Source organism: Drosophila mojavensis, unplaced genomic scaffold (assembly GCF_018153725.1).
Source record: "Drosophila mojavensis isolate 15081-1352.22 unplaced genomic scaffold, ASM1815372v1 contig_74, whole genome shotgun sequence".
Taxonomy (NCBI): domain Eukaryota; kingdom Metazoa; phylum Arthropoda; class Insecta; order Diptera; family Drosophilidae; genus Drosophila; species Drosophila mojavensis.
Genome location: NW_025318899.1, coordinates 9169368 through 9195875, shown reverse-complemented (window position 1 = coordinate 9195875; position 26508 = coordinate 9169368). Strand labels below are relative to the sequence as shown.

Here is a 26508-nt window from a genome sequence, read left to right as displayed (position 1 = left end):
CGGCTATTGAGAAATATGACCTTTACCTGAAGCAAATGTAGAAGATGCCATTCGACTCGTGAATTGAAGAAAAAAAACTATTCAGATATATTTGCGTGTATCCAAAATGTTGCTATATTTATTTGACAATTGTATTTGTTCAATCGTTCCAGTTGCCAGCTAAATAATCTAAAAAACTATTTATAATTTCGTATCCAAATGTTATGTAATATACTTTGTCTCAAAGCAGGGTAACTTCTAACAAGTGGGCGGGGTTTTTGCTTTCTCTCATTGTTCTATCTGGCTTTATCAATCGATATATGACCAGAGATTTGCTGTTTCTATCAATATTCTCTCTATTTCTTCTTCTTGCCTTTGCCTTTGCCCTTCTTCTTGCCCTTACCCTTGCCCTTGGCGGCATCCAGTAACGCCTCCGTCACGTACGTCTCGGTTGTCACCTTGCTCATGGGCAACGTCACCGGCTGCTTGGGCGTCCTTAGCTCAATCTCAATTGTGTTCTTCTTGTGCTGCGACTTCGATTTGCTGCCCAGCTTGACAAGGAACACATCGCTGTCCGTTTCCTCGCATGTTTTATAACAGACCTACACCGAGAGAGAAAGAGAGGGAGAGTGAGTGAGTGAGAAAGCGACTGGCGGACAGCTGGCAGATTTACAGCTTTGGTTTGACTTCACATATTTGGAGCTCTTGCAATCGCCTTACGAGTGCATGTGTGTGTGTGTGTGTGTATGTGTGTTAGATTATGCAACTGGCTCTGTAAGCGTTTAGCCGCAGCAGCAGCAACTACTGTGAGGCCAAGTCACGGAACAATTGGATCATTCAACTCTCGTATTCCGCATTCCAACACGAGCTTGGCTTGTGGCATGCAGCTTATAGCTGGCAAATGTAGTGTGTGTGTGTGTGTGTGTGTGTGCGAGTCGTCCACTCTCACCTCAATGCCCTTCTTCCTGGTATCCAGCTCGACGCCGTTCATAGTGTCCTTAATATCCTGCGCTTGCACCTGCATGCAGCAGCTGCGCTTACCCTGTACGGGCGGGATTGGCAGTATGCACGGCAATCCGCCGCCGCACAATCGTTTGCGATAACAATCGATTTTAGCCTCTTGTTTATCGCAAACTTGGGATCGATAGCAATCGACTTTGGCCTCCTGGCCCTCGCAGACCTCCATGATCTTGGAGAAGGGCACGTAGTAGTTGTTCGTCTCGCAGGTGTCGTTGCCCGAGTATTTGATGTTGGCGCGCACCTTCGGTATGTTGGGGTGATTGACAATCCGGCCGCAGGTGCGCCGCTGTATGTGCTTCCTGGCAAAATCGCTGCGCTGGAGTATGTCGTTGAGGCAGTTGTTCTCTGGGCAGTCCTCCAGCTTCCTCTTGTAGCAGGGATCATCGTCTGGGCCCAGGTTCCCTGTGGTTGCCCCATCGTCCACGCTCTCGACTTTGTGTGTATTCTTTAAGACTCGTATGGTTAGACCGCTGCCATTCAGACACGCCTCGAACTCGTCATAGGCCTCGGGACCTGGATCTGGTATCGTCGGCTGTATGAAGCACGGCTGTATCTCCGGACTACAATCGCAATCGCATTGGCACTGGCAGCACTCGTCACAATCGGCAGCTGGACCCAAGGCACTATAAGTATGATGGAGCAGTTGGCAATTCAAGAGGTTTACTCACGTCTTGGCGTCATCGGCTTGAGCATTTCATCAGTGATCTCGACTGGGCAACTGATGCCCCCCTTTTTCTTGCCCTTTTTGCCCTTCTTGCCCTTCTTCTTGGCCATCTTGATCGGTTAGGCTTATGCGATTGCAAATGAGCTCAGATTAAATTTTGATATGGATTGAAAATATGTCAATTTGGATATTGTACTTGACCAGTGAATGGCACAATTTCCCTAAATCTTGTCTGCGCGCTAAAAGAAAACGTACTTATTATATTTCCAGCTAACAACTAGTTTCAATTTATACGAATATATATATAGATATGTAAATATATAAGTATATATATATGTCGCTATGTAAGTCTGATGACCCAAGGAAACGACCTTCACACGCCCTTGCGGAGCGTAAGCTAATGGTGCAATCGCTTGGGTTGCAACTAGCTAACAACAAAGCTAAAAGCGCTAAGGAAAAAAAAAGCAAAAACGGAATTACGAGAGAATTTTTTTTCTTTTTAGACGATAGAAAATTCCGAATCGATTGTTGAAAATAAAATGAATTTTTTACCCTGAACAATTTTGTTGACTGAGTGTTGAAGCGTTGATACAATTTTGATTGACTTTGTCAAATCCAACATGCAACGATTGCTTAGGTTGAGAGCCGTATAAAACCTCTACATAGAGGTGGCGTGAGTGAGAGTACATAGCACTGATAACATAAAAGGAAGACATATCAGAAGAGGGATCAAAGAGCCGCCTGATCTATATGCCTAGCAGGCATTTCAGATCCTATTCCATTTGTTTTATTTAAGCAGGCCTAGAATTCAGCGAGTCGTAATCCCGAGAGAACATTTCTAGTGCTGCCTCTCTACTATTACCCCCATGCGATGCCTCTCATAGTGGCGACAGTCAATGGAAGCAATTGTCTGGCTGCCAGAGCTTGGCCACAACACTGGACGACTACTCTATGGATCCCTACATCAGTCTTCTCTTATAGCCACAGATTAGAGACAACGATAAACACAATGCGTGACATGCAATAATTTATTGTCAATAACTTAATTAAACACAATTATAAATTTCTTTGACACTTTCAGTACGTCAAATTTCTATATCTGAGTCTGTTTTGCCTTTACGTTTTGCAGCATCTCTTTTGCGTTGGCTTCTTTTTGCATTTACGCTTTGCTAGCAAATTCTCACGGGATACAAATCTAGTGGGCAGCAGAGGGACATCGCCGCAAATTCCGCACGGCTTGTATTCCTCCACAATCCTCTTACACTTATTCATACAGGGCACAGTGGGGCAATCTATGGGGCAGAGAGGTCGCTTGAGTTAGTGGCACAGTGGGACAAGGTAAACCAAGCCAAAAACAAGAACTTACCGCGATCAAACTCATCCTCACAGGTGTCGCAGGGGCAGAGCTTATCCAGATTGCACGAAAAGTATCGATAGCCCGTTGTGGGGAAATTGCCCTCGCGCTCTTCTGGCAGTATATAACATGGATGCTGGTCTGGGGGCTGCTCCACGGGGACAAACTTGTTGCCCACCAAGTGGAGCTGTGATACAATTGTGGGTCCATGGCAGAGCAGACGCAATAGGAGCACCATGTTGCCGGTCTGCTGATTGCAGAGATTGAAGAGGGGCAACATTCTCTTGACAACTACGTAGTTGGGACAGAGCTGCTCTCTCCGGCGGAAACCGGCGTTGAAGCATTCACATCTGTCCAACATGTCTCTGTTAGAGCCCTTGAGTGTAGGGAGACCCTTCAAGCTGTCCTGCCGCTTCATTAACCAATCTGTGTTCTGGTCCTCGAACGTCTTGTCGATCTCATCAAAGAGCGGCTTGACTACCATTTCAGTCATTCCAATCAGAAATTTGCATCGATCCGTCCGCTTCTTATAGACGTGAATCAACAGTCGATCCTCGTCGGTGACTGGCTTATCCAGCGGAAATATGCAGCACTTGGCGCACCTCGCCTGTTTGGGATCTATGCAGCCTCCATATTCACGATCACAGAGATTGATGTAGAGATTGGATCGGAATGTGAACTCCACACAGGTGGAGTATTCTTCTGGGGCACAGTGATTCTTGCGTATTATCACCAGATCGTCAATTACGAAATCAAACATGTACAACAAATTTGGTACTGGAGGCGAAGGGACCATCCTCAAATATTTCAGACCGTAATGAAATAATTTTGAGAAAAAATTTGAATTTTGAATTTCTGCCAAAAAATGAATTTTGAGGTAAATCCTGAACGACGGCCGAAATAGGAGTGAGGCTTAGCTCTCCAATATAACAGCTGCTCACATTTCAAGGCATGCTTGATAGGAAAAATATATACAGTTTTATATTAAAAATTATTTATCACTTGGAAATTCTAAGCTCCGATGTCGGAGATGAGAATACCTTTAGGCTACTGTATATCTTCTGTGTGTCATTCCTCGGGCACAAGTAAAACGCATCCTTCTTCTCTTCATCAGACTAGCTTCTCCAGGGAGTGAGGCCATATCAAATCTTGTTCAAAACTATATAAGATTTTTTTTTTTTATTGTTACTTTATTTGTTAATACTAATCAAACTACAAACTTTTCATAGTCCCTGTTTACAATGTGCTGAGTGTAAAAACATAATTTCAATACAATCAATTAATTAAATTGCAATACCCTTCTCAGGAATCCACAGAGGAAACACAATCATTTGATTCCTTACCGAACATTTTTGCCCTATTCTTCTTGACTTTGTGATTTGCATGTACATTTTCATAGGAAATAAATTCTGGGAACATTGCAACGCCTGCACATTCCTTGCATACTTTCTTGTACTTGACGATCCTCTTTGGATGAATTTTGGCTGGCACAGTAGGACATGCTATGGATTCGATAGAGTTGATTAGTTTATGCTAGTATAGCTCGTTATATCGTATGAAACTTACGGCGATCAAACTCATCCTCACAGGTGTCACAGGGACACAGCTTATTGGCATTTCGGGCGAAATAACGATGGCCCTTTGGGGGCAGAACCACGCCGCGCTCCTCGGGCACTACGTAACAGATATCTTGATCTGGACGGCGTGGCGCGGCGACCATCTTGTTGCCCTTCTGAAACACTTCCGCCACGATAGTGGGTCCGTGGCAGAGTAGTCGCAACTTGAGCACAATGTTGCCGATTTGCTGGTTGTATAGATTGAAAATTGGCAGCATATTCTTCACATTAATGAAGCTGGGACAGAGCTGCTCCATGCGCTGGAGTCCGGGATCAAAGCATGCGACTGTGTTCAACGACTTTCTTCTGGTGTCCCCAAACTGGGTCAGATCCACAGTATACTCTGGATTCAACCAATTCGTGTCGGCTTTATCAATATCATTGAGGTAGTCAAAGAGCGGTTTCACTTCCATCTCGGCCATTCCAATCAGAAACTTACAGCAATCTGTACGCTTCTTATAAATATTTACGTAGAGACGTTCACTGTCTTTCACTTCCCCCCTCAGGGGAAAGATGCAGCACTTTCCGGTCCTCGGCTCTGATTCGTCTATACATGCTCCATACTCACGATCGCAGAGCGTCACATATACGTTCGATCGAAAGGTGAATTCTACACAAGTAGGGTACTCGTCGGGAGCACAAAGGTTTTTGCGTATTATTATCAGATCATCTATCACAAACTCAAACATATACAATAGATCTGGGAGTTTAAATGACATTTTTTATTTTTTATCGTAAAGTAAAACGTAAATTTTGAATTCAAATTTTGAAGTTCACTTCAGGTTAAATTTTGAGCAGGGAATACGAGAATACGAGAAAAATAAACTAAAGGTGGGGAACGCATAGCATACCTGATTAAGAATTATATTTTTATTTGTTTTAAAGGAGAGCATATAAATAAAAAATAAAGAATTATAATAAATTCACTGCTGGACTTGACCAACTTTATATCATATTAGGTGTTTCAGTCCTATAGTTCCAATTTTAGCATGCATATAATATATGTATAATACATCAGAAGTTCGATAGCGTCTGGAATCGGTAATTGTAAAACGGTAATAATTATCGATCATATAAAAGAAACAAGATCAGCGCATGATCCCTAGAGGCTATGGGTGCCCACATCGGACAGCTCGTCGCCCTGATATACTTTATGGGGCCTGCCACGCCTTCCTGCTGTGTCGGGAACATACATAATAACAAAACCATGACACTACCCTGAATTTCCATTTTCAACATGTTCAAGAGTATAAAATTTAATTTATATAATGAGGATTGTTAAAACGAGTTTCTTCCGTGAAAGCTATGATTCGTTCAAATAATAGTCTGACCCCCCAAATAACAGCTTTATCATCTTGAATATCAAAGCTTGCTACGGCAAGTACTGCACTTGGTCTCTCTTCAGCACCGAGTCGACGATTATTCTAAGGTATTCCGCTAGATTTGAAACTTTGTGTTGATCGAGTGAGACATGGGACAACACTGACTAACAACCGTCGATCACTGGCAGTAGAACGAAGTGCGTTCCGAGGCATTCCGATTTGAGTTCCATTTAGTTTTATGGATATATAACTATATATAGGTATATACATATATACGTATAAATATATACGCATTATTTTGGTTAAGTCTGTGCTCCGTTTGGTCGCTTGGGTTTCTGTCTTTGCCGTTTGCTAGGTGCACATGGGAGAGATCAGTCCACGTGAATATTGTACTTGAGCAGGAGATGATGCAATTGACGTATGGCTCGACTACGCGCTGCAAGGAAACAGTGATAGTCAGATTATCTACGTAGTTAGATGCGGTCCAAGGCAACAACTCACCAATATTACAGCAACTGGCATATTCGGGGCAGCAGTGATTGCAGGCTTCCGGGCCGCCACAGTTGGGAGTTTTGTTCGACTCTCCGGCGAAGCAGGACGTTGAAGGTTCGCCTTCACAGTATAGCCCACCGCCAGACTGACGTTTGCCCTTCTTCTTCTCCTTCTCCTTTTGTTTATTTTCCTCACGTTTCTCCTTGCGACTCTCCTCCAAACCCAGTTGCTTTTGAGTTTGTACGTATCGGGGATGGGCTGGAACGCCACCGCAGGGACCACAAGGCTCCAGGCGCTGCTCAATGACGGATTTGGGACGTCGCTTGCTCGGTACAGTGGGACACTCTGTTTGAGCAGTTTCACTCTAGCTATATATACACTGCTATATTACGAAATGGCAAATGTACTTACCGCGGTCGAACTCATCCTCGCAGGTTTCACAGGGGCACATCTTGTCCAGATTGCAGGCAAAGTAGCGCAGGCACTTCCCCCTATCGTCGACTGGCCGCGCGCAGGGATCTGGCTGAACGCAGCTGGGTGGTGGACAAGGTGGACAGCTGCCCTTGCAGCATTTCTTGCCAGTATCCATGGGACCGCCGGTCGCACTTGTCGACCCACCGCCGCAGCAGGGGTCACAGGGATCCTCTGGGCAGCGTGGTGGGTCGCAGCTGGGCTTACTCTGACCACAGGGTGGACAGGACGGGCAGGGCTGGGCGGGGCAAGGCGGAGGACAGACTGGATTCCGTGAACAGATTGAAGTGTTAAGCGGAAAGGAGGACACAAGCGACGGCCCATTGCAGACCAGTCGTATGATGATCACAATATTGCCGGTCTGCTGCTTGCACAGGTTGAAGAGCGGCAATAGACGTTTGGTTATCTCCGAGGTTTGGCACAATTGTTCGCGTCGCTCATTGCCGCGATCGTAGCAGGCACAATTGTCCATAACTTCCTTGTTGGGACCCTTCAATTTCGGCACCAACTGCAGCTGTTCACTCCAAACCTTTTCCCAGTTTATATTTTCAGCATCAAACGATTCTCTCACCCGGTCGAAAAGTGGTTTCATTGGCAACTCTGTTAGCCCAATCAGAAATTTACAACGACTCGTTTTCTTCTTATACACATGTATTAAAAGCCGATCCTTGTCCGTTACTGGCGATTCCAGCGCGAATATACAACATTTGCAGCATTTCGGCGCCTTGGGATTTACACACGTGCCGTACTCACGGTCGCAGATGCTCACAAACACTGTAGAACGGAACGTAATCTCTACACAAGTCGGATATTCCTCGGGCGCGCATAGGTTCTGACGTGTTATTAACAAATCATCAATCACAAATTCAAGCATATAAATCAAAGTTTTGGGGGCGAACGTGTTACTACTCTCTTTTTTAGAATCCATTCTGCGGGTGAAGAGATGAAATTCCAAAAATTTTGTTACAAAAAAATTGTATGTAATTTAGGCCGAGGTTGAAAATGAACTAGCTTTGATTTTTGATTAATCTATATATGAAACAAATGCCTGCTGAGTAAATACTTATTTCTTTAAGCAATAGACATTCATATGGATATTTATGTGATATGGAATGCAACATAATCATAATCATCATAATCATTTCCAAATCTATTTTTCCATTCCAATCTGCAAGAATTTAGAATTGAAACGCATTCATTTTGGGGTCTCTTTTATATCTAAAATCCTTTATTCAAATCCCGAAATTGTTCTACACAAAATTGATTGAGCTACTCGTAAATGTAATTAATTAAAGTGGCGCTGCTACGGTCACTGCCTCCGGGTTGTGCCTTTCCAGCTGCCGCTCCAGCCGGGCAAAGCTTCGTCAAGTTTAACTAAAAAGCTTATAAGGCTTCTCAAAAGAGGGAATCGAGCGTGTATAACACAAAATACAGAATAGGAGAGCAATAAATACAGGAATTTTGCTTCATATATTTTTTTAAGCAGTGTCTGTGTGGGCACCTAAAAGCAAGCAGACCTGGAAGGCCATTCATTATAGTTGAGTTACTAAACGATACTAATGTCAGGCGGAATGAAAGGATGTAACTGGAAAAAGCTGCGGCCATTGCACAAATTCCACGCCGTAATGTAAGATGCCAGTGGCGCTAACCGCGATCATAGCACCCCAGAAGAGCATGAAGAGCAAGTTCTCCGTATTGAATTCGGATGGATATGTCATCGTGGCAAAAAACATGGCGACAGCAATTAGGAGCACCGATGGGAACATATAGTACCGCCAGCCGCGAGGCGTCTCCAATGGCGTTGCTTGGATGATATTCTCGCTATCATTCACGATATAGTTGCCCAAGAACAAATCGATGCCATCTTGGCGCCTGCCATCTGCGAAATTGTTCAAATAGTAGCGCACTAGAGAGTTCTTGCCATCGTTAAGAGCACCGGCCTTGGTGCGTTTGCCAGTCCGTGTGAAGTCCGTTTTGAGAGCACCTGTGCCCGAATATTGCAGCGAGACTAGATCCGCGTTGTCCGCCCAGACGCCCTTGAATATCGTCTCAAAGCTGGTGGATGCATTCTCGACCATTTGGCCGATGTGTAACACGCCCAGTTTTTGCAGCACGGCGGTAAGGGAGCGACGGGCCAGCATACTCTGCACCACATTGGTCCGGTCGAGACAATCGATGCAGTTCGTGCGGAATACGCCTTGCTGCGACGACACCAGGGTGCCATTGTCGAAGGCATGGAAGAAACCAAAGCTATCCTGCTCATAGGCAAGTCGATCGATTAGAATGTTAAGTCGATTCCAACGCATTTTCCGGCACTCATGGTGAAAGTCAAATGCCTCGTAGCGCACTGCAGGATTGTTCAATTCGCGCACAAGTCGAGCAAATGTGGCCTCCAGCTCGCCCTCGACACCTTTTTGGTTTATTAGATTGATAGCCACTACCTTGCCATAATATTTAAGCTGTGCGTTGAAATGCGCAGTGCATGCAGCCAAGTAATCTTTGCCTGGTGTCAGTCGCGGCTTGGGACTATAGCGCAACGTGGGTAGCTGCTGCCACTGAAAGGGAATGCTACCACGCGTCTGCACAAAGCTTGTACGTTGTCCATTGAATTCGACAATCTGCTCTGTTTCAACAAAGTTTGCCACTTGGCCCAGGTCGTTGCTGCCACGACAGAAGAGTCGCGTGCCCGCACGCTGCACAGATCTCCGGCTGACAATGCTCCAGAAAAAGGTTTGTCCATTAATTTGCACTTGGTTGATCGACACAAAGCCTTGCATAATTGGCAGCTGGAAGCGCTGCATATTGTTGCATTTGAATTGCTCCAGCACATATCGGTTCCATACAAATCGCTCGTCGGAACGTTGCAGCAGGCCTGGCATCACCTTTGGCACCTTATTTTCGTGCTGCCGTTGCAGACTCTGCGTTAGATCGTATCGGTATGAGAAGTAGTAGAATTTGGTATCCAGCGTCTGACGGAGCATTTTCAAGAAACTGGAGTTCTCTGAACGCTGAATCGCATTTGGAATGTAGGGTATAATATCGTAACCAGCCAATCGCCATACGATGGCATTGTTAAGAACTCCCACGAAAATGCGATGGGTTGCCACCAGCAAATAGTCGCAGCTAAGCAAATGTATTGTGCCCAGGATGCCGCAGATTCGTCTGGTCGGTCGCTGATTGATCAGCTGTGAAGTCTTGGGCTGCACTCGCGTGACCTTATCGAGGCGACCAATAACCAAGAGCTCATCCTGTCCGTTCGGCTCGACAATGAAGTTCTCTTGTGTTATGTACAGATTCATGTCATCGTAAACATCGTTCTCGCCCTCCATGCTGCTGGCCAAATAATCCGCTCGTACACCTACCAAATAATACAATCATCATCTGATAACACTGTCTGACATGGTTGTTATTATTGTTGTTGTTTGCTTACTGCTTTTTATGAAAACTTCTTCCCACCGATGACGGCGCACACACGCAACACACACGCACACGAATTCAAGCACCGGCAGCAGCAAAATTAGCAGCAGGTGTAATAACTGCAGTTTTGGTTTTGTTGTTAGTTATGCCTGTCGTGTGTGTGATGTTGTCGCCGAGGGAGCTATTTCAATTTTAAATATACGAAACAGCTGCAAACATGGCAATTTTAATAAACCTACAAAACTATTTAACGAGGTGACGAAGGCACAGGCAATTTCACACAAACATACTAGAGCACCAAAGCAATCGATGCATTATCGATAGTCAAAGCTGGCGCCATCTGTCATCTATTTTTGTTAGTAAGAGGGCGCGGAATACTTATGTTAATATTATTATACGAGAAGAAATATTTCATTATTCCGCTGAACAAATTTAAAATGGTTCTGACACTATTTTCTTAAGCTTGATTAAAAAAATATTCATTGCCAAAGCAAGCAATTTTACTCATTTATATAATAACGATAGCAACGATAACAGTGTGTGCACATGTTTCAATTATTAAGAACTATTTTCCCAGTGTGTACCCATTTTGTAAGTAAATATGTGTTTTGTGCATCTTTCAAAATCGAACGGACGACGCGATTAATAAAGCGGCGGATTGTAATATTTTTGCTTATTGCAGACAAAAACCATCTAAATATATATAAATTGATACCAAATTTGCAAATTTTGCTAGTGTGCAATCAGTGCAGTGTACATTCTCGCACACAAACAAAACATTTATATATATACATAAACTACAGTTATTTCTAATAGCAAAAGGGCTTGGCGTCATTCTTGAAATATGGATTTGACATCGGGTGCGAACGGCTCGCGCCAGCAGCCTCAGCGGAAATCAAACCAAAATATTCAAGTCTATGTGCGCGTCAGGTGAGTTTTAATTTATCATATTCAATACTTATTGATGTCTAATGCTGAAGATGATGATATTTTTGAAGGCCGCTGAATTCGCGGGAACGCTGCATACGCTCCGCGGAGGTCGTGGATGTAATGCCGCCGCGTGAAATAATCACTCGGCACACGCTCGACTCCAAGTTGACCAAGAAATTTACGTTTGATCGGACTTTTGGTCCGGAATCGCGACAATGCGATGTCTACAGCACGGTCGTGGCACCTCTCATCGAGGAGGTGCTCGCTGGATACAACTGCACGGTGTTTGCCTATGGGCAGACGGGAACTGGAAAAACACATACCATGGTGGGCAATGAGTGCGCCGAACTGAGGTCCACCTGGGAAGATGTAAGTGAAATCCACAAGTCAAGTTGCGCCTGCGCGGTACAGTTGCGTTTCGTTTGAAACCTTTATTGACCTGCGAAAACGAGTTTTACTACTTTGTTTTTGACCTCGCAAATGTTGCCTTTTGATTCTGAGAATTTCAAACCTTTTTCTAATTTGTACACGCCTCTCTTATAGGACTCTGAAATCGGCATTATACCGCGTGCGCTCAGCCATTTGTTTGATGAGCTGCGTATGACGGAGCTGGAGTTCACGATGCGCATCTCCTATTTGGAGTTATATAATGAAGAGCTGTGCGATTTGCTCTCAACCGATGATAATACTAAGATTCGTATATTCGATGATAGTACGAAAAAAGGTTCGGTAATCATACAGGGTCTCGAAGAGATACCTGTCCATAGCAAAGACGATGTGTACAAGCTGCTGGAGAAGGGCAAGGAGCGCCGTAAAACGGCTACCACACTGATGAATGCTCAATCCTCTCGTTCTCATACCGTTTTCTCAATTGTTGTTCACATACGTGAGAATGGCATCGACGGAGAAGAGATGCTGAAAATTGGCAAGCTCAATCTGGTAGACTTGGCGGGCAGTGAAAATGTGTCCAAGGCGGGCAACGAGAAAGGCATTCGAGTACGAGAAACAGTGAATATCAATCAGAGTCTGCTGACGCTCGGACGTGTCATTACTGCCTTGGTGGATCGCGCCCCTCATGTGCCTTATCGTGAGTCCAAATTGACTCGCCTGTTGCAGGAGTCGTTGGGTGGGCGTACCAAGACTTCAATTATAGCTACTATCTCGCCTGGCCACAAGGACATTGAGGAGACGCTCAGCACTCTTGAGTACGCACATCGAGCCAAGAATATCCAGAACAGACCAGAGGTTAATCAAAAGCTGACCAAGAAGACAGTACTCAAAGAGTACACCGAAGAGATCGATAAACTGAAACGAGATTTGATGGCGGCACGCGACAAGAATGGCATCTACTTGGCCGAGGATACCTACAATGAGATGATGCTTAAGATGGATTCGCAGACACGTGAGCTAAATGAAAAAATGCTGCTCCTTAAAGCGCTGAAGGATGAGTTGCAAAACAAAGAGAAAATCTTCAACGAGGTCAGCATGAGTCTCGTGAAGAAGACCCAGAAGCTCACTCGCACTGAGCAGAATTTAACCGAGACCAAAGGCTCTCTGCTGCTCACCAAGAAGGTGCTCAGCAAAACAAAGCGCCGTTATAAGGAAAAGAAACAGCTGGTCGAGTCGCATATGAAGACCGAACAGGAGTTGACAACGCAAGCAAATCAAATCCTAGAAGTGGCCGACATGGCTTCCAATGATACCCATCAGCTATTAGGCACCATTGAGCGGCGTCGCACTGTGGATGAAAAGATCCGCAGCACGTGCGCTCAATTCACGGAGCGCATGCGTGAAAATCTAGAGGTTCTCGATGGCAGTCTTAATCAGTACCAGGAACAACAGGCTGGCTCCACGCAGCAGTTGACGGACGAGCTAGGTAGGCAATGAATTAGATTACTTATCTTAGTCTTATGCTTATATACTTTAATTTCTCCTGCACAGCAAACTGCACCAACGTACATAAGCGTCTGGTGGCTAACGCCACCACGAGCATCGAGAATTTGCGTGCAACTTGCTTGGAAGCCTTGGCAGCACATGGGCAGCTGCAGGCACAGTTTGCGGAAGCTGTTGCTAGCAGTGGCGATGCCCATTGCCAAGCGGTAGTCGCACAGCTGTTGGAGCAAATGCAACAACGGAAGACGCAGATAAGCGAGGATATAATGGCCAATTTGCAGGAGCTGGAGGCGAACAATGAGCGTCACAAGGCAGCGCTGGATAGCATGCGCAATGGCTTCTCGCCAATTATTGAGCGCAACGCAAAGGCATTGCAGCAACACGTGGAACTGGTTAAACAGCAATTGCAGCAGTTGACAGCGCTGAGTGCGCCAGATGCGGAGGAACTGCAACAGTTGCAGGCTGAACTGGCTTACGAAGAGGAGCTGGCAAAACAGGAAGGAGAGCTGCTTCAGCAGCTGGAACAATTGCAGCAGAAGCGAGCCAAAAACACAGTCAGCATGGGCTCACGTGTGGGCCAACTGAAACGCAACCATGTGGCGGTCAACGAGCAGGTCCAGCAGACTGGCAACAGCATGCAGGCCTATGCCATGGAGGGCTCAGTGGCTGCGCAGGCGGCACGTGACGAACTGTGTAGCCAGCTGCAGGCTGCAGTGCTGTGCGTGGATCACGGCGTTGCCAAGTGCTCCACGCTGCAGATTCAGCTAGAGAACTTGAACAAGGAGAGCGCCAAGCATGCTGATCACAGCATTCAAACGGTTCGCATGCATGAACAGCAAATGCGACAGATGTGCTCGACCAGCGAGGAGCGAGCCGAACAGCTGCGTCACGAGCAGCAGAAACAGCTTGAATCAGCCACCGAAAGTATCCATAAGATTATCTCGGATGATGTTAAATTGGGCCATGGGCATGATGCCCTCACTGCCGATCTCATTAATAAACTCTCGAATCAGACAAAGCAGCATGCGATATTGCAGCGGCAACAGTTGGAGACTTGCCACAAGGACCTCTCGAATTTCTATCAGAGCGAGCTTAAAACTTATACGCCAACTGGCACGACCCCATCAAAGCGTGACTTTATTTATCCACGCACCTTGGCAGCCACATCGCCGCATCAGGATATTGTGCGTCGTTATAGGCAGGAACAGGACTGGTCGGATTTGGACACCACAGCCACTATCGATGAGGTAAGTTGTGATCTTATTTATCGTGCATTTCACTTGTATAACTAAATAATAAATTCAATTGGCATTTCAGTGCAGCGAGGGTGAGCCAGAGGTATCGTTGCATTCTGTGCAAGAATTGTCCGAAACGGAGACCATTATGAATTCCACGCCCATTGACCCCGTCGACGGAGGAAACCTGAAGGCTCGAGTGACCAGAAGCGGATCGAATTCGCTAAAGCAACCACTGGTCAACAAACGTAGCAACTCTCTGTCCACTTCCCTGACGCCCAATAAGAATTCGTCACGCAATTCACCTCGAAACTCTCCTCTTTGTTCGCCAGCCTTCAATCGGGTGAGCTATAAATACGAGCTGTTAAATAGTAGAGCAATCATAATTCCAATCGTATTCACTTTCATATCTCTCCGCACAGCACAACAACAAGGAGAATGTGGCCCAGTAAGAGGTGCAGCCAGCAGTCCGCCAATTGGAGCGTTTCTTTATTTGCCTGTTCCTTTTTATTTTAAATTTTACTTTTGCATTTTATTAACTCGTGAAATTCTTATTAAATTTATTATGCACATATATTTTTACCTTAACTAAGCACGCCCTTACTACACTGAATTAAAATGAATATGGTATATGAATTGAAATTCTTGTATAATTTTTGGAATAATTAAAATCGAAACACTTCGGAGTATTTTATTTTCATTAAGGAGAACTATTCGTCCTCCTGCTCATCGTCATCATCCTTGAGTATGCCCAGGCGCCGAGCCACTTCCTTAACATTGGCTATGAACTCCTCCTGCACCAGATTGAAGCTCATGGCCAGCAGCGCGATGCCAAAGAGCAGATACAGCGAGCAGTAGGCAATGGACTGCTGCGACTCGTCCTTCACGCCCTTGTCGGGCACAAAGTCACCGAAGCCTGTAGGAAAAGTAATGCGAGTTATTGGAATATAGATTAATGATCAGCGAGCGCTCACCTATTGTGGTCAACGTGATGAAGCAAAAGTAGGCAGAGTCCAGGAACGACCAGGTCTCCCAGGCGTTAAATAGCGCAGCGCCGCCCAGTATATAGCTGACAACCAGAAAGACGCATAGCCAGATGGGCACTGGCCGATCTTTGGGCACCATGTCGTCGCCATAGTCATCGCCGTACATTGAGTCCTCATCGTCGTAGTCGTAGCTGGGGCGCCGCCTGATCTGGCGCTGCACGGGAAAGCCCATGGGCGACATGATACGTGGGGAGGGCGGCAGTCGGCGTTCGCGACGACGCTCTCGGCGCGGCTCTCTCTCTCGATTGCGGGAGCCATGACGCACTGGATAATCCTCGTACAGGCCATTGTCTTCGCACATGGACAGCTCGTCAAAGCTCTCCTCCACATAGTCTGCGTAGCGCGGCGAACGAGCGCGCCGCTGTCGTTGCGATGGGGCGGGATCGTAGTCTGGCGGCTCGAGATGATTGCCATATCGTGAGGACTGACGGCCCAGACTGCCAGCACGTCGTCCATTGGGTCGTAGCTGTTGTTGTTGATGATGTTGGTGGTGGTGGTGGTGGTGGTGCGAAGGTGGCTGCGGCGAGCGCTCTCGTTCCAGCTCCCTTTGACGTTGGCGCTGACGATGCGCCGACCTGGGCATCGATTGGCTGCGTGGAGCATTGCGAGATTGCTGCCTGCTATTGACCAAGTCGTCGTCCTCCAGCGCATAACGATTGTGTATGATGGGCGTCTTGCGAACCACATCTTCATCCACGTCTTCGTAGTGTGAGGAGGCGTGGCTATGCCGCGGATCCACACTCTTTGCCCGCCCACGACCCGGAACCGAATGCAAGCGATCCAGCTCTCGCGAGGCGCGCGTCTCCTGCTGCCCTGCCCGCTTGGCCGGTGGCTGCATGTCGCTGAAGTCATCGATGGAGCCATGTATGTGGTTTCTCGAGTGGCCCAGGTAACGCTCGCGCTCCACAGTGTGCCGATCCCGCATTCTGTCCCGCTGTCGCTGCCGGCTGCTGTAACGATTGGCTCGATTCAGCGTCTGTGGCTCGTACTCATCCCCGTAGATGGTGTGACGCTTGCGAGGCTCATGCTGCAGCGGCACGTGGTATAACTGTTGGCGACGTGATCGTCCTCCACTGCCCCGATAGCCGCCCCCGCCGCCAAAGTCGCGATCACGATCATCGTAGTTCCTGCCAATCGTGCGCAGCTCTGGGTCCGAGTAGGCGTGACCCAAGGAAGGGCCCAGTCCAGAGTCATTGTTGGAGCGCTGCGTCATCTTCATGGAACGCCTGAACGTCGGCGGCGGCTGGGATCGGGACGTAACCCGCTGCGAACGCATACGAATCGATCTTTGCCTTGAGCGTCGGTTCCTGGAACGCCTGGCCGAACGAGTGCACACGTAGCAGCAGATGCGCCAATAGAGAAACCTGCATGACGGACAGCCAGAGGTGAACAATGGATACGCGAGCTACAGCACTGTGAGCACGTTGAACTCACCGAAACGATGTGGCCATCACATCTCCAATGTTTGACAGACAGAGCAGCATCAATGGGATGCCCACGATGGCATAGAAGATCGTTGTCACCTTGCCCCAGTCTGTGCGCGGTGATATGTGGCCATAGCCTGTCCAGAATCGGAGTCGGGGTTACAGCCAATCATGTTACATGTGAATGAACAAGACCAAAACAAAACATATTTAATGGGACAATCTATGTGGATTATGCTTCATTTAAAAAGGGGTAAGGCATTGATTAAGGGAGGGGCAGGCAGAGGGATTTCTTTATGGCCAACTTGATTAAGTTGCCTTCAAAACATATAAACAACATGAGTTTATCTTTAGTTGTGCCTTGAACTCTATAAATTATTATCTATTCGCTTGCAAATTGGCAAATTGTAAAATTTCTGGGCATGCTAATGGGCACAACGTGCCTAATCGACCTGCTTTTAGGAAGCTAATCTATTACCGTCTCCCCCACGCAAGTACGAAATGGGCTTTTCAAGTTTCGCCGCTAGCTCTGGCGGCGCTGCGGAAGTGTTTGCATTCGCACAGACGCCACGGCTGATGGGCAGTGGGTGCGGCGTTGGCTTAGACCAAACAGACGTCGCGAAGCGTCGGTCATTAAACCCATGGAAGCCAGAGGCAAGTTATTTAATGCCAGATCCATATTGGGTATACTGCCTGAAAGAGTTCCCACCATCAATCTAAAATCTAAAACTCATCTTCGGTCAATCGCGTTTGACCTTGCGTTTGTTTTGAATGTATTTTGTGAAAAATGATTCTAACTTTTGATTTCGTTGGATATTTCCTGCCTCACCCCCTTCCATGCAATCAAGTCCGATGCTGAAACTATTTTAGAGGTCATTCACGTGGACGTTCAGTGGGCCAATCAACCTGTGTGCAGCAAAGTGTAGCCGAAAAAACACACAAAAATAAAACGATGCCATATGCTGCACGATCTGAATGATAAGGCAATTGCCGCTGCACCAAATCCGGGCTTGATCAATAAATGAACTCTAATTATACTCCACAACTTCTGGCATTAAACTGAGCTGTAAAATTTTGTAAACTCATTTGTGAACTCAATTTAATTTCCAGGAAAATGTTTTGTAATCATTCAAAGGTACCCTTCATGGAGTCTAACGATCGTTCACAAAGCGATTTCAATATATATGCGATTTCTACGTGATCATTGTGGACGTGTCCCAATCGATTGCAGCAGTTCCTGGGCGGATCACTGACCACACAGAACACAGAGTGCAGATCACTGATCACTGATCGGCGATCACTTATAGGTTTTTTATTTGCGGTTTGGCAGTCTCTTGGGCATGGATGAATCAATGCTAAATACGTGGGCTGCGTGCTCGCCGATCAAAGCCGATCGCTGATCGCTGTTAAATACGGCGTGTCTTGTCTGCCTCTGCTGCGATCTGGCTGCTCTGTCTTCTCTGTCTGCTCTGTCTGGCTTGTTTGCGTTGATTCATTAGCTGTTTGCAGTGCGGCACAGTGGGCCTCATCATATGCTGATCGCTGGCCAATGGCAATGGCAGTGGCTGGTCCCACTGTGCCCGTCCATGTGCCGTCCTCGCCCAGCCACACTCGAGTGACTTTAGTGCGTCGTCGTTATGCTTGTCGTTGCTGTCGCTGGCCCATTGTTATATAAGTAGCGTGTGCCGCTCGCATTGCCGAATTATTCTGTTCGCAGCGTTATACGAGAAATACGGGTCAGTGTGTGAACCAAGCAGAGTCATAATAATATAATCAGAGCTCCCATTGAATCGCGGTCAACTGCAAAAGCATGCGAAAACATTGCCTCATCGTGTTGCTGGCTGCCAGCATCATCTGCCAGCTGGCCATTGTGTCCGCAAGATCGCCGGAGGATCATTGGGTGTGGCGCACCTACAGCAGAAGGGAGCGCGCCTTCCATGACAAGGACATCGATCGCAGTGGCTCTCTACGAAAGCCCAACCAAAATCAGTTGAGACGCGAGCCGACAACACGGCGACCGCTGCCTGGCGAGCCGGAGAACGATGAGATCGAGGACTATGTGGATGTGGAGCCCACAGTGACCACGCCGCCCAATGTGGGCACCCGCCAATACAATCCCTACCCGAGTGGCAATCCCTATGGCGGATTTGGTGGGCAGCCAGCTAGTGGAGGCCAGTTTGCGGGACTTGGCGGCTTTGGAGGTGGCAGTCCAGGTGTGCTGGTCGGCCCGGGAGGACCTACGGGCATTATAGGCCGACCACCTGTAAATCCCAATGTCTACCAGCCTGGATTCGGGGGTGCACAGAATGGATTAGGAGCAGGCAATTATCCTGGTGGATTCGCAAACGCGGGTGCCGGTGCGGGCTATCCAGGACTGGGTGCTGGACTAGGAGGCTATCCAGGACTGGGCGCTGGAGGCGCTGCCTATCCAGGACTGGGCGCTGGCGGAGCAGCTTATCCAGGTTTAAACACAGCCTTCCCAGGCCAGCCCGGTGGACAGCTAGGCGGCGTCGGCGGCTTGGGCCAGTTTGCTGGCGCTGGCAATCAATATCCGTTTGGCTCTTATCCAGGCTCCAACTACAACACCAATCAGTATGGAGCACAAGGCGGTCAATATCCAGGACTGGGGCAATACCCATCCAATCAGTACGCCGGACCACAGTACACTGAGGGCTACGGCCTGGCCAACTTCGGGCCGCCGGGTCTGCCACCCACAGGATTTGGTGGCAACTATGCGGGTTTCGGCTATGACGAGAAGTCGCCCGCCGTGGCCGAGGGCAAGAATGCCAAAAGTGTGTCCATCAAGCCAGCGGCAGTAAATGATAAGCTAAATAAGAAGATCTAGAGCTAGATAGAGCAAGATCTAGTAGCAATTCTCCCTCTCATAGAGTTTAGTGCTTAGGATTAGATTTATGTTTAATGCGAATAAATTTCTGTGGAACACTCACCAATCGTGGTTATGACTATGATGGAGTAGAAGAGTGAGCCGGCGAAGGTCCACTGCGATTTGAGCAGGTCCTCGTCGCCATCCCAGCCGTCTGTCTTGATGGCCGTCATGATTTGCTTCTCAAAGTTGGCCAGGTGCTTGCTCACATTCGCCATCCAATCGCTCTCGCGCAGCACGACCGCATCGTCGGAGAGCAGCCAAATGCGCTCGGTGAGATTGAAGCGCAGGTTCCGTATGTCCCGCTTGACCTGCTCGGGCAGTGCTGTTGGGTAACTAACTCTCTTGTGGAATTGGAATAGCCAAGGCAGTCTCTCACCTCAATTTCGTGCGGCCGTTCGAGGTGCTGAAACAAATAGGCGCCGCCCACACAATACGAGACGACGAGCAGCACGAGCAGCACATGGGAGACGATGCAGCTGAACACCTTCCACGAAACGCAGATGGCAGTCACACAGCGTCCACGCTCCGGCTTCACCGGCTCCAACATGTGCGGCGGCAGGGACTGGGCTCGCCTGCTCGACATGCTGATGCACCCAGAGGGCTATGCGTCTTCCCTTGGCCAATTTCGCGGTTCGCTGCGCACAAATTATGAAATTGTGAATCGGAATTTGAGAAAAGCGCACTGAGTGACAAAGTCGACTAATGAATGCGCTACAATCAGTGCGAATACCCTATATTTGCAGTGCGAGGGTATATAAATCAGAAATCAGGGCAAGACACGGTTGAGGCAACAATTTACAATTACAGGTGGGCCAAGAATGGGAATGGGAATGGGAAATCCCAAATCTCACACATGTTCATTAAGTTTTGTCTAAATATTTATTTAGTCGACTCGCACCGACGGCCTCGCAAGGTCGGGTAAGTGGTTTGGGAGGGACGCAAACTTGCGGCCGTGTTTTATGGAAACTATTTTGGGCAACAACATCAATCTCATCAGCACTGCCAGCACAGACAGATGGATGGTTGGACAGGCGGACAGATGGACAGAGCCAACCAAGCAGGGCAAGCTGCTAAGAAATTTTTACTTTTCATAGTCCAAATACTAGCCAGACAGATGAACCATATGCACATCTATATATATATACATACATATCTATATGTATTTATACAGAACTTGATGATGAGAGAGACGTAGCTACATATGTGTTTAAGATGTCTAAATAATTAGTTTCTTTGATTTCATTTGATTTCCTTAATGGGCAATTATCTGTTGAAATTTAATGAACTTGTTGCCTGTTGAGTGCTGAAGGCATCATTTACATTTATGTATGCCAAATTTTCTTGAACCGTACCGCACTTTATATATTTCTCTTTTCACTCCAAGCACTTCCAACAGTCAATTCATTTCTGTTTTGTGAGCACCGTTGCGTCTCGACACTGCGTAGCGATCCCGACGACTCTCCAAAGATTACTGAACTATTTCTCTGATCAGCAGCGATCGCCGATCGGCGAGTGGTTTATTTTAGTTGCTTGTAGTTTTTCTATTCTGAATATTTTGGAATACTTTTTGTTTACTTTTTGGCACTGCGCGTAGTTCACTTGTTCTCCCGAGAACAAGAGCTACGACCAGCAGCTGATCTCAGACAAAGAAAATTGAGTGCAGTTTCTCTTTTGATTTTATGGTAATAGGTAGTAAAGTTTTCATAGAAATCTCTTAATATGTCACTGCTATGACTGCTTGTTAAATTTGATAGAGTATTAAGAGTTAATTACGAAAAATCGACTTGATATTGATATATAGCTATCTATAGATATATAATGTACAGCAGGCAGGATTTAGTGGACGTATGGAGAGCATGTGGAGCAGATCTGACAGCTAGAGCAGAAATAGAGGTCTATGGGGAATATAAATCAATAAGTATTGCTCGAATTAACATGATTGATTAGATAACAAACAACGTTATTGGTGGAGGGGCAGAGAGTGAAAGTTAATCAAAGTCAAATCAATTTATTGGCTATTTATAGTTAATCAAATTTAGAGTTTATCAATCGATATCTAACATGCGAAATGAGCCATCCAGGCCGAAGTAACTCTGGCAGTCTATATTGGCGGCGTTATCATCCCTCAGCTTCTCGTTGCTGCCAAAGAGATGCGATTGCTCGAAGTATTCCCGGTAGCTCAGCATTTTGGACTCCATTTGCCCAATGATGTCCTGCATAGTACCTCTGCTGCCTCCGTACTCCTGCGGCAAATAGTCGCGTTTAACGCACTCAAAGATCGCCTCCGGATCGGAGCTGACAGAAACCTACAAAGAGTATCATAAAATAAATGAATATCTAATCTCATGGATATGACTTACCCGATTCTTAATCTTCGCAGGAAAGAAGGCACGCAGCGAATTGAAACCGCTTTCAAACGACGCCGGCACATTAATGAAGTGAATCCCCTTCTGCCGCGTGGGCATGGCCTCATCCGCAAAGGCTGAGAACTTGCTGAGCAGCTGCGGCTGCAGTGCAAACAGGTGGGCAGCGGTTACTCCTGCCATGTCCATGATCTCGATATAGCCGCTGACATTCGCATTGTCGTCTTCCAGCATCATGATCTCACCAAACATGGAGCCCACTCGAATGATGTCCTGGAACTTGAACTTCTGCGTATCGTAAGACCCGGCACGAATGATGGTCACAGCCGGACCGGTGTCGCCCACATCCAAGGGTATCCTTAGAATAACACTTTAAACAGAAAACTTTATTTGGGCGATCTATTTTAGAGACTTTTGCTTGTCTACCCCATCCGAATGATTTCCAGCACCTGAGCATCATCGGCTAAACGATGCTCATTGAACACCTCAGGTATGCTAGCCTGCAGCGTGTAATACCGATCAATCTTGTGCTTGGCCTTCTCCAAGCTAAATTTGCTACCACGCAGAAAGCTCAGCAGGAACTGATCCGAGAGGCAGGAGCAGAGATGCGGCTGCTTCAGCAGCCATTCCCGTAGAGCAGCAATATCTGAGAGGACACGATCCGGCACCTCGTTCAGTTCATCAATAGCTTTACGTTGAAGTTCCGCTGGCAACGGACGTACTCCGGCGAATTCCTTTGTAATGCTCATGGTAATCAGATGCATACTGACATATCGATCAAACCCAAATTGCTCAAAATGCAATTTTAGCAGGTGAAACTCTATTAGTCTAATATGATAAGAAACAAAGGCAAGTATTCGAGCTAATCTGTCTATAGATTAGAAACATGTCGTTGAGAATCTTATCACAGTGTTGCCAGCTGTTGAGCTCCGACATAAGTTGGATTGTGGATAAATGTGGGCTAACCGGGGTAAAGTGAAGGAAAACATGCTGGAATAGCGGCTAGATGAAAAATGGAAGAAAACATACAATAATAGCAAATATATTAAAATATTATCATTATTCTAAGTATTTCCTTTTCTTTTAATTTTTTATTGCAAGTGTTACCTCCAAGAATTTCGTCTAAGTATTTCCTCAAGTTTTCTCTTCTCTTTACCACACTTCACTACACTGAGCCCCATAAGCGACTGAAGAAATGCTACAGCTGCTGCCCTTTATATAGGGCGACTTTCACTCAAAGCCTAGGTCTCTCTCAGTCGAACTTTAAGTGACCAATGGGAACTCTCTCTGCTGCTGCAAGCATTCTAGCTTCGTTTTACTCAAACACAAATACCAAATGCATACTGCTGCATACATATAGGCAACGTAAATGATCTTTAATTCATCTTCGTTCATTGCTTTTGTTAGGCATACAGAGAGACGGAGAGACAGACTGTGCGATAGACATGACTATTTCTAGCCTGAAAAAGGCTAAGATAATAAGATAATTGTTGATCAATAATATACTTAATATATATTAACAATAAAATCTAATTTGTATTAATATTATACAAATGCACTTTAACTTAATTAATAGCATTCTGGTTTGTATTAAAGATTAGCCCCTTGGAACTACATAAGGGTTAACAATGCGTAGCTATTTTGAATGCTAACTAACAGGAGCAATAAAGTGCGCCAACTGCTGTTAGTGATGAGCCAGCGCAAGAAACAGAAACCTTCACAGATTTTGCACTATTTATTAAAATGTTTGATTTAAAAATGGTACGAAGTTACATTTATTAAATTAAATATTATTTTCACACTTTTATAAAAATTGTGACTCATTGAAATTGCGTCAACAGATACATAAATATCGACCATCTCTAGCACTTGGCAATAACATTGTGTGCTAACAGCAACAGTCGACTGTTAACTAACAGCACCCCACAGTAAGTTAACAGCGCCTTTCAGCAGACGCACTCATAAATACAAATAGAAATAGATAAAATAATCAAAATTGAAAAGCGCTAATTTGGTAAAATTAATAGCGCGCGTTTTAAGTACGTTTACAACATCAAAATTAAGTTAGGCATAGAGCTTTTTAAACGAGACCACGTGCGATTTAAATGCGCTTTCAAGTCAGCAATTTCGAGACGTAAATTGCATTGCAATTTAATACAGCTGCCGCATTGCTTAAATAATACTAAATCAAAGTAAGTTTGCCAAAATACAGAAGTAAAAGTGTGCGTTGGGCCATAAGCTAATGACAGATGCAATCAGCAAAGGGCGTCGCAATGCCACATGCTACGGCAACGGCTACGGCAGCCGCAACAGCAGCAAACAGTCCGTGTGGGTGGCATCTGCCCAGCGGGTGGTTGGGTGGGTCACATGCGACCCCCCATGCGTCAAGGGCAGCCACGGCGCGCCGCTGCAAGGTGTCGTAAGTGCCGCGAACTGTCATTCAACAATTCAGCAAATTTTAAGACCTTAATGCCATGGATCTTGTTTTCGCCAGCACTATGAGCCGGGCCGTGATTCATCCGCGTCGTAAATCGTCAGATTGACGTAATGTGCATATGCAAATGTGTAAAAACTTTCAATTTGTGTGCTTTCTATTGCAGCCAACCCGTTTCTGAGATCCACCTACCGGAGTTAGAATGCAAAACAATCCCAGTCCACAGTTACCATGCAAGGGCATTTTAAAGACTTCGCGCAGTTTTGACAAGTCGGGCGCCAGGTGAGCGCTAGCAACTCTGACCTTTTAGATTAGCCAAAAGGGCTAAACTGAATTCGCTATTTATTTTTTTTTTCGCAATGCTCGCAGTTTTCGCAAAAGTGCCAAGTTCGATGAGCTAAATGTGCTGCAAACATTTCATCCAGTCGACAAGGATTACGGACACATGAAGATCGATGAGCCAAAAACACCCTACAACTATACGGAGCCATTCAATGAGAACAAAGACGAGCTGGACACCGAGCTGCTGGTCGAGAAGTATATCAAATATCCACACCCCTGACGGGCGTTACCTGATTCTGTATATTTATATCTCGTTACAGACTACGTATTGCTGCCAGCTCACAACAGACTTCCCAAAGCATTGACGATGAAGGGTCTTCCGGCGATGATCAGCCCATTAGCGAAGAGGAGCGACGTAATATGAAATACGATACATATATAAACAATGCCCACATATTTCTCTAAAATATTTGTGTCTTATTACAGAACGGCGTCGTGAATTCGAGAGGCGTCGCAAAGCGCATTATCGCGAATTCGAGGCAGTTAAATTGGCTCGCAAATTGATTCAGGAGGAGGACGATGATGATGATGATGATAATGAAGTAGCGTCTGGCTCCATCGAGGCCTCCAGTTCCGCCAGCTATGCGAGCTGCTCAAACCAAAAGCCAGGTCCAAAAGCAACCACATCCGCGTCCACCAATGCCAGCAATACCAGTACCAACAACATGGAGCTGGAGCCATCCCACAATTAATAGCAATACGTATAAAACAATATCAAACAGGGTTCTAACTGGCGTTAATTGTTGATGTTTATCGTTGTCCACGCTGGCTGCTCATCCGAAACTTAATTTATTGCTACGTGATGAATTGAATTGAATTTACATTTACATTTACATTTACCCAGCGGGTCGGGTAACGTTCGTATGTTTCAAATCGCAGCCGGCGCTAAATTGTGTTTTCCATCAATGAAAATATATATTGCAAATGAAATAGAAATCTAATGAAATTACGCTGCTGGATATTTTACAACTAAAGTGCACATTATAAACTAATATACGAGTAAATATACATATATATAAATTGGTAGCGTTATATATAGTCGAATGTTTCTTTGATCTGATCTACCATTTGTTCTCAATCGAATAACTGAACTCAAATCTTAGTCCAAAACTCCAAGCAGAACGCATTCATATGCATTTAATTTTCAATAAGTGGAAATTTAATTTCTCATCACACACAAACATATATATACACACACACACACACACACAAAAGTGCCACAAAAGAAAAGTAAATAATGATAAGAATGTAAGCCGAATGAGGAAAATCGCGTTGGAGTCTTGAGCATGAAATTGAAGTTGAAATTGATTTGGCCTTACGTTTAGTTATTTATTAAAAAAAAAATAAAAATAAAACAATATGTACTATTATTATAACTAACTATGATAGTTATGATTACGATTATTGTGTGAATATAATAGTTTTTAGCAATGCGATGCGAAAGTTTCAATAAAGAGCAATGTGAAATCCTTTGTAAAAATCACAAATCATGACTCTTCAATGGCAATGCTCGACTAGCAGATACCTGAACTCTGCTAACTTAACTTATGGTAGTAAACTAAATTGTGTATTCATATTTTTCTTTATGGGCTCACATATTGTGACCAAGAACTAGGCAG

At 45.8% G+C, this 26508-nt stretch overlaps 10 protein-coding genes across 13 annotated transcripts; 3 read left to right on the top strand and 7 right to left on the bottom strand.

Moving 5' to 3' along the window:
- Positions 1-90: 90 nt before the first annotated feature.
- On the bottom strand, positions 91-2317 carry LOC6581917. Of its 3 annotated transcripts, none has more exons than XM_015162148.3 (4): positions 2216-2317; positions 1668-1902; positions 929-1608; positions 91-581 (listed from the first exon to the last, which is right to left on the bottom strand). In XM_015162148.3, exons 2-4 carry the CDS (start codon positions 1771-1773, stop codon positions 336-338), a joined length of 1032 nt encoding a protein of 343 aa, XP_015017634.1. In that variant the 5' UTR covers positions 1774-1902; positions 2216-2317; the 3' UTR covers positions 91-335. The 3 variants fall into 3 exon arrangements, with proteins under 3 accessions (XP_015017634.1, XP_015017635.1, XP_043866331.1); XM_015162149.3 differs by having other exon boundaries at positions 2144-2255; XM_044010396.1 differs by having other exon boundaries at positions 1668-1895; positions 2144-2249.
- Positions 2318-2677: 360 nt separating this feature from the next.
- Positions 2678-3945, bottom strand: LOC6581916. The gene is made up of 2 exons (XM_002007593.4): positions 3030-3945; positions 2678-2955 (listed from the first exon to the last, which is right to left on the bottom strand). Exons 1-2 carry the CDS (start codon positions 3811-3813, stop codon positions 2780-2782), a joined length of 960 nt encoding a protein of 319 aa, XP_002007629.2. The 5' UTR covers positions 3814-3945; the 3' UTR covers positions 2678-2779.
- Positions 3946-4181: 236 nt separating this feature from the next.
- LOC26528404 lies at positions 4182-5458 on the bottom strand. The gene is made up of 2 exons (XM_015162147.3): positions 4584-5458; positions 4182-4519 (listed from the first exon to the last, which is right to left on the bottom strand). The coding sequence occupies exons 1-2, from the start codon at positions 5350-5352 to the stop codon at positions 4320-4322; spliced, it is 969 nt and encodes a 322-aa protein (XP_015017633.1). The 5' UTR covers positions 5353-5458; the 3' UTR covers positions 4182-4319.
- Positions 5459-5856: 398 nt separating this feature from the next.
- On the bottom strand, positions 5857-7946 carry LOC6581915. Its single transcript, XM_002007592.4, has 3 exons — positions 6859-7946; positions 6457-6792; positions 5857-6391 (listed from the first exon to the last, which is right to left on the bottom strand). The coding sequence occupies exons 1-3, from the start codon at positions 7844-7846 to the stop codon at positions 6327-6329; spliced, it is 1389 nt and encodes a 462-aa protein (XP_002007628.2). The 5' UTR covers positions 7847-7946; the 3' UTR covers positions 5857-6326.
- Positions 7947-8116: 170 nt separating this feature from the next.
- On the bottom strand, positions 8117-10705 carry LOC6581914 (phosphatidylinositol-3-phosphatase SAC1). 2 transcript variants are annotated; one of them, XM_044010395.1, is made up of 2 exons: positions 10345-10705; positions 8117-10276 (listed from the first exon to the last, which is right to left on the bottom strand). In XM_044010395.1, the coding sequence occupies exon 2, from the start codon at positions 10245-10247 to the stop codon at positions 8481-8483; it is 1767 nt and encodes a 588-aa protein (XP_043866330.1). In that variant the 5' UTR covers positions 10248-10276; positions 10345-10705; the 3' UTR covers positions 8117-8480. The 2 variants fall into 2 exon arrangements, with proteins under 2 accessions (XP_043866330.1, XP_002007627.2); XM_002007591.4 differs by having other exon boundaries at positions 10349-10696.
- Positions 10706-10939: 234 nt separating this feature from the next.
- Positions 10940-15029, top strand: LOC6581913 (kinesin-like protein Klp61F). The gene is made up of 6 exons (XM_002007590.4): positions 10940-11265; positions 11334-11634; positions 11809-13141; positions 13207-14405; positions 14476-14736; positions 14816-15029. Exons 1-6 carry the CDS (start codon positions 11180-11182, stop codon positions 14843-14845), a joined length of 3210 nt encoding a protein of 1069 aa, XP_002007626.1. The 5' UTR covers positions 10940-11179; the 3' UTR covers positions 14846-15029.
- On the bottom strand, positions 15026-21231 carry LOC6581911 (zinc finger CCCH domain-containing protein 13). The gene is made up of 6 exons (XM_002007588.4): positions 21103-21231; positions 20127-20385; positions 19812-20058; positions 16874-17000; positions 15368-16803; positions 15026-15309 (listed from the first exon to the last, which is right to left on the bottom strand). Exons 2-6 carry the CDS (start codon positions 20331-20333, stop codon positions 15104-15106), a joined length of 2223 nt encoding a protein of 740 aa, XP_002007624.2. The 5' UTR covers positions 20334-20385; positions 21103-21231; the 3' UTR covers positions 15026-15103.
- Positions 18587-19810, top strand: LOC6581912 (spidroin-1). The gene has a single exon (XM_002007589.4). The coding sequence runs from the start codon at positions 18674-18676 to the stop codon at positions 19706-19708; it is 1035 nt and encodes a 344-aa protein (XP_002007625.1). The 5' UTR covers positions 18587-18673; the 3' UTR covers positions 19709-19810.
- A 511-nt stretch (positions 21232-21742) lies between the features above and the next one.
- On the bottom strand, positions 21743-23315 carry LOC6581910 (retinol-binding protein pinta). Its single transcript, XM_002007587.4, has 4 exons — positions 23221-23315; positions 22540-23115; positions 22111-22483; positions 21743-22056 (listed from the first exon to the last, which is right to left on the bottom strand). The coding sequence occupies exons 2-4, from the start codon at positions 22875-22877 to the stop codon at positions 21796-21798; spliced, it is 972 nt and encodes a 323-aa protein (XP_002007623.2). The 5' UTR covers positions 22878-23115; positions 23221-23315; the 3' UTR covers positions 21743-21795.
- Positions 23316-24047: 732 nt separating this feature from the next.
- LOC6581909 (protein phosphatase inhibitor 2) lies at positions 24048-25923 on the top strand. The gene is made up of 5 exons (XM_002007586.4): positions 24048-24305; positions 24714-24829; positions 24917-25084; positions 25150-25244; positions 25316-25923. Exons 2-5 carry the CDS (start codon positions 24750-24752, stop codon positions 25579-25581), a joined length of 609 nt encoding a protein of 202 aa, XP_002007622.1. The 5' UTR covers positions 24048-24305; positions 24714-24749; the 3' UTR covers positions 25582-25923.
- The last annotated feature ends 585 nt before the right edge of the window (positions 25924-26508 follow it).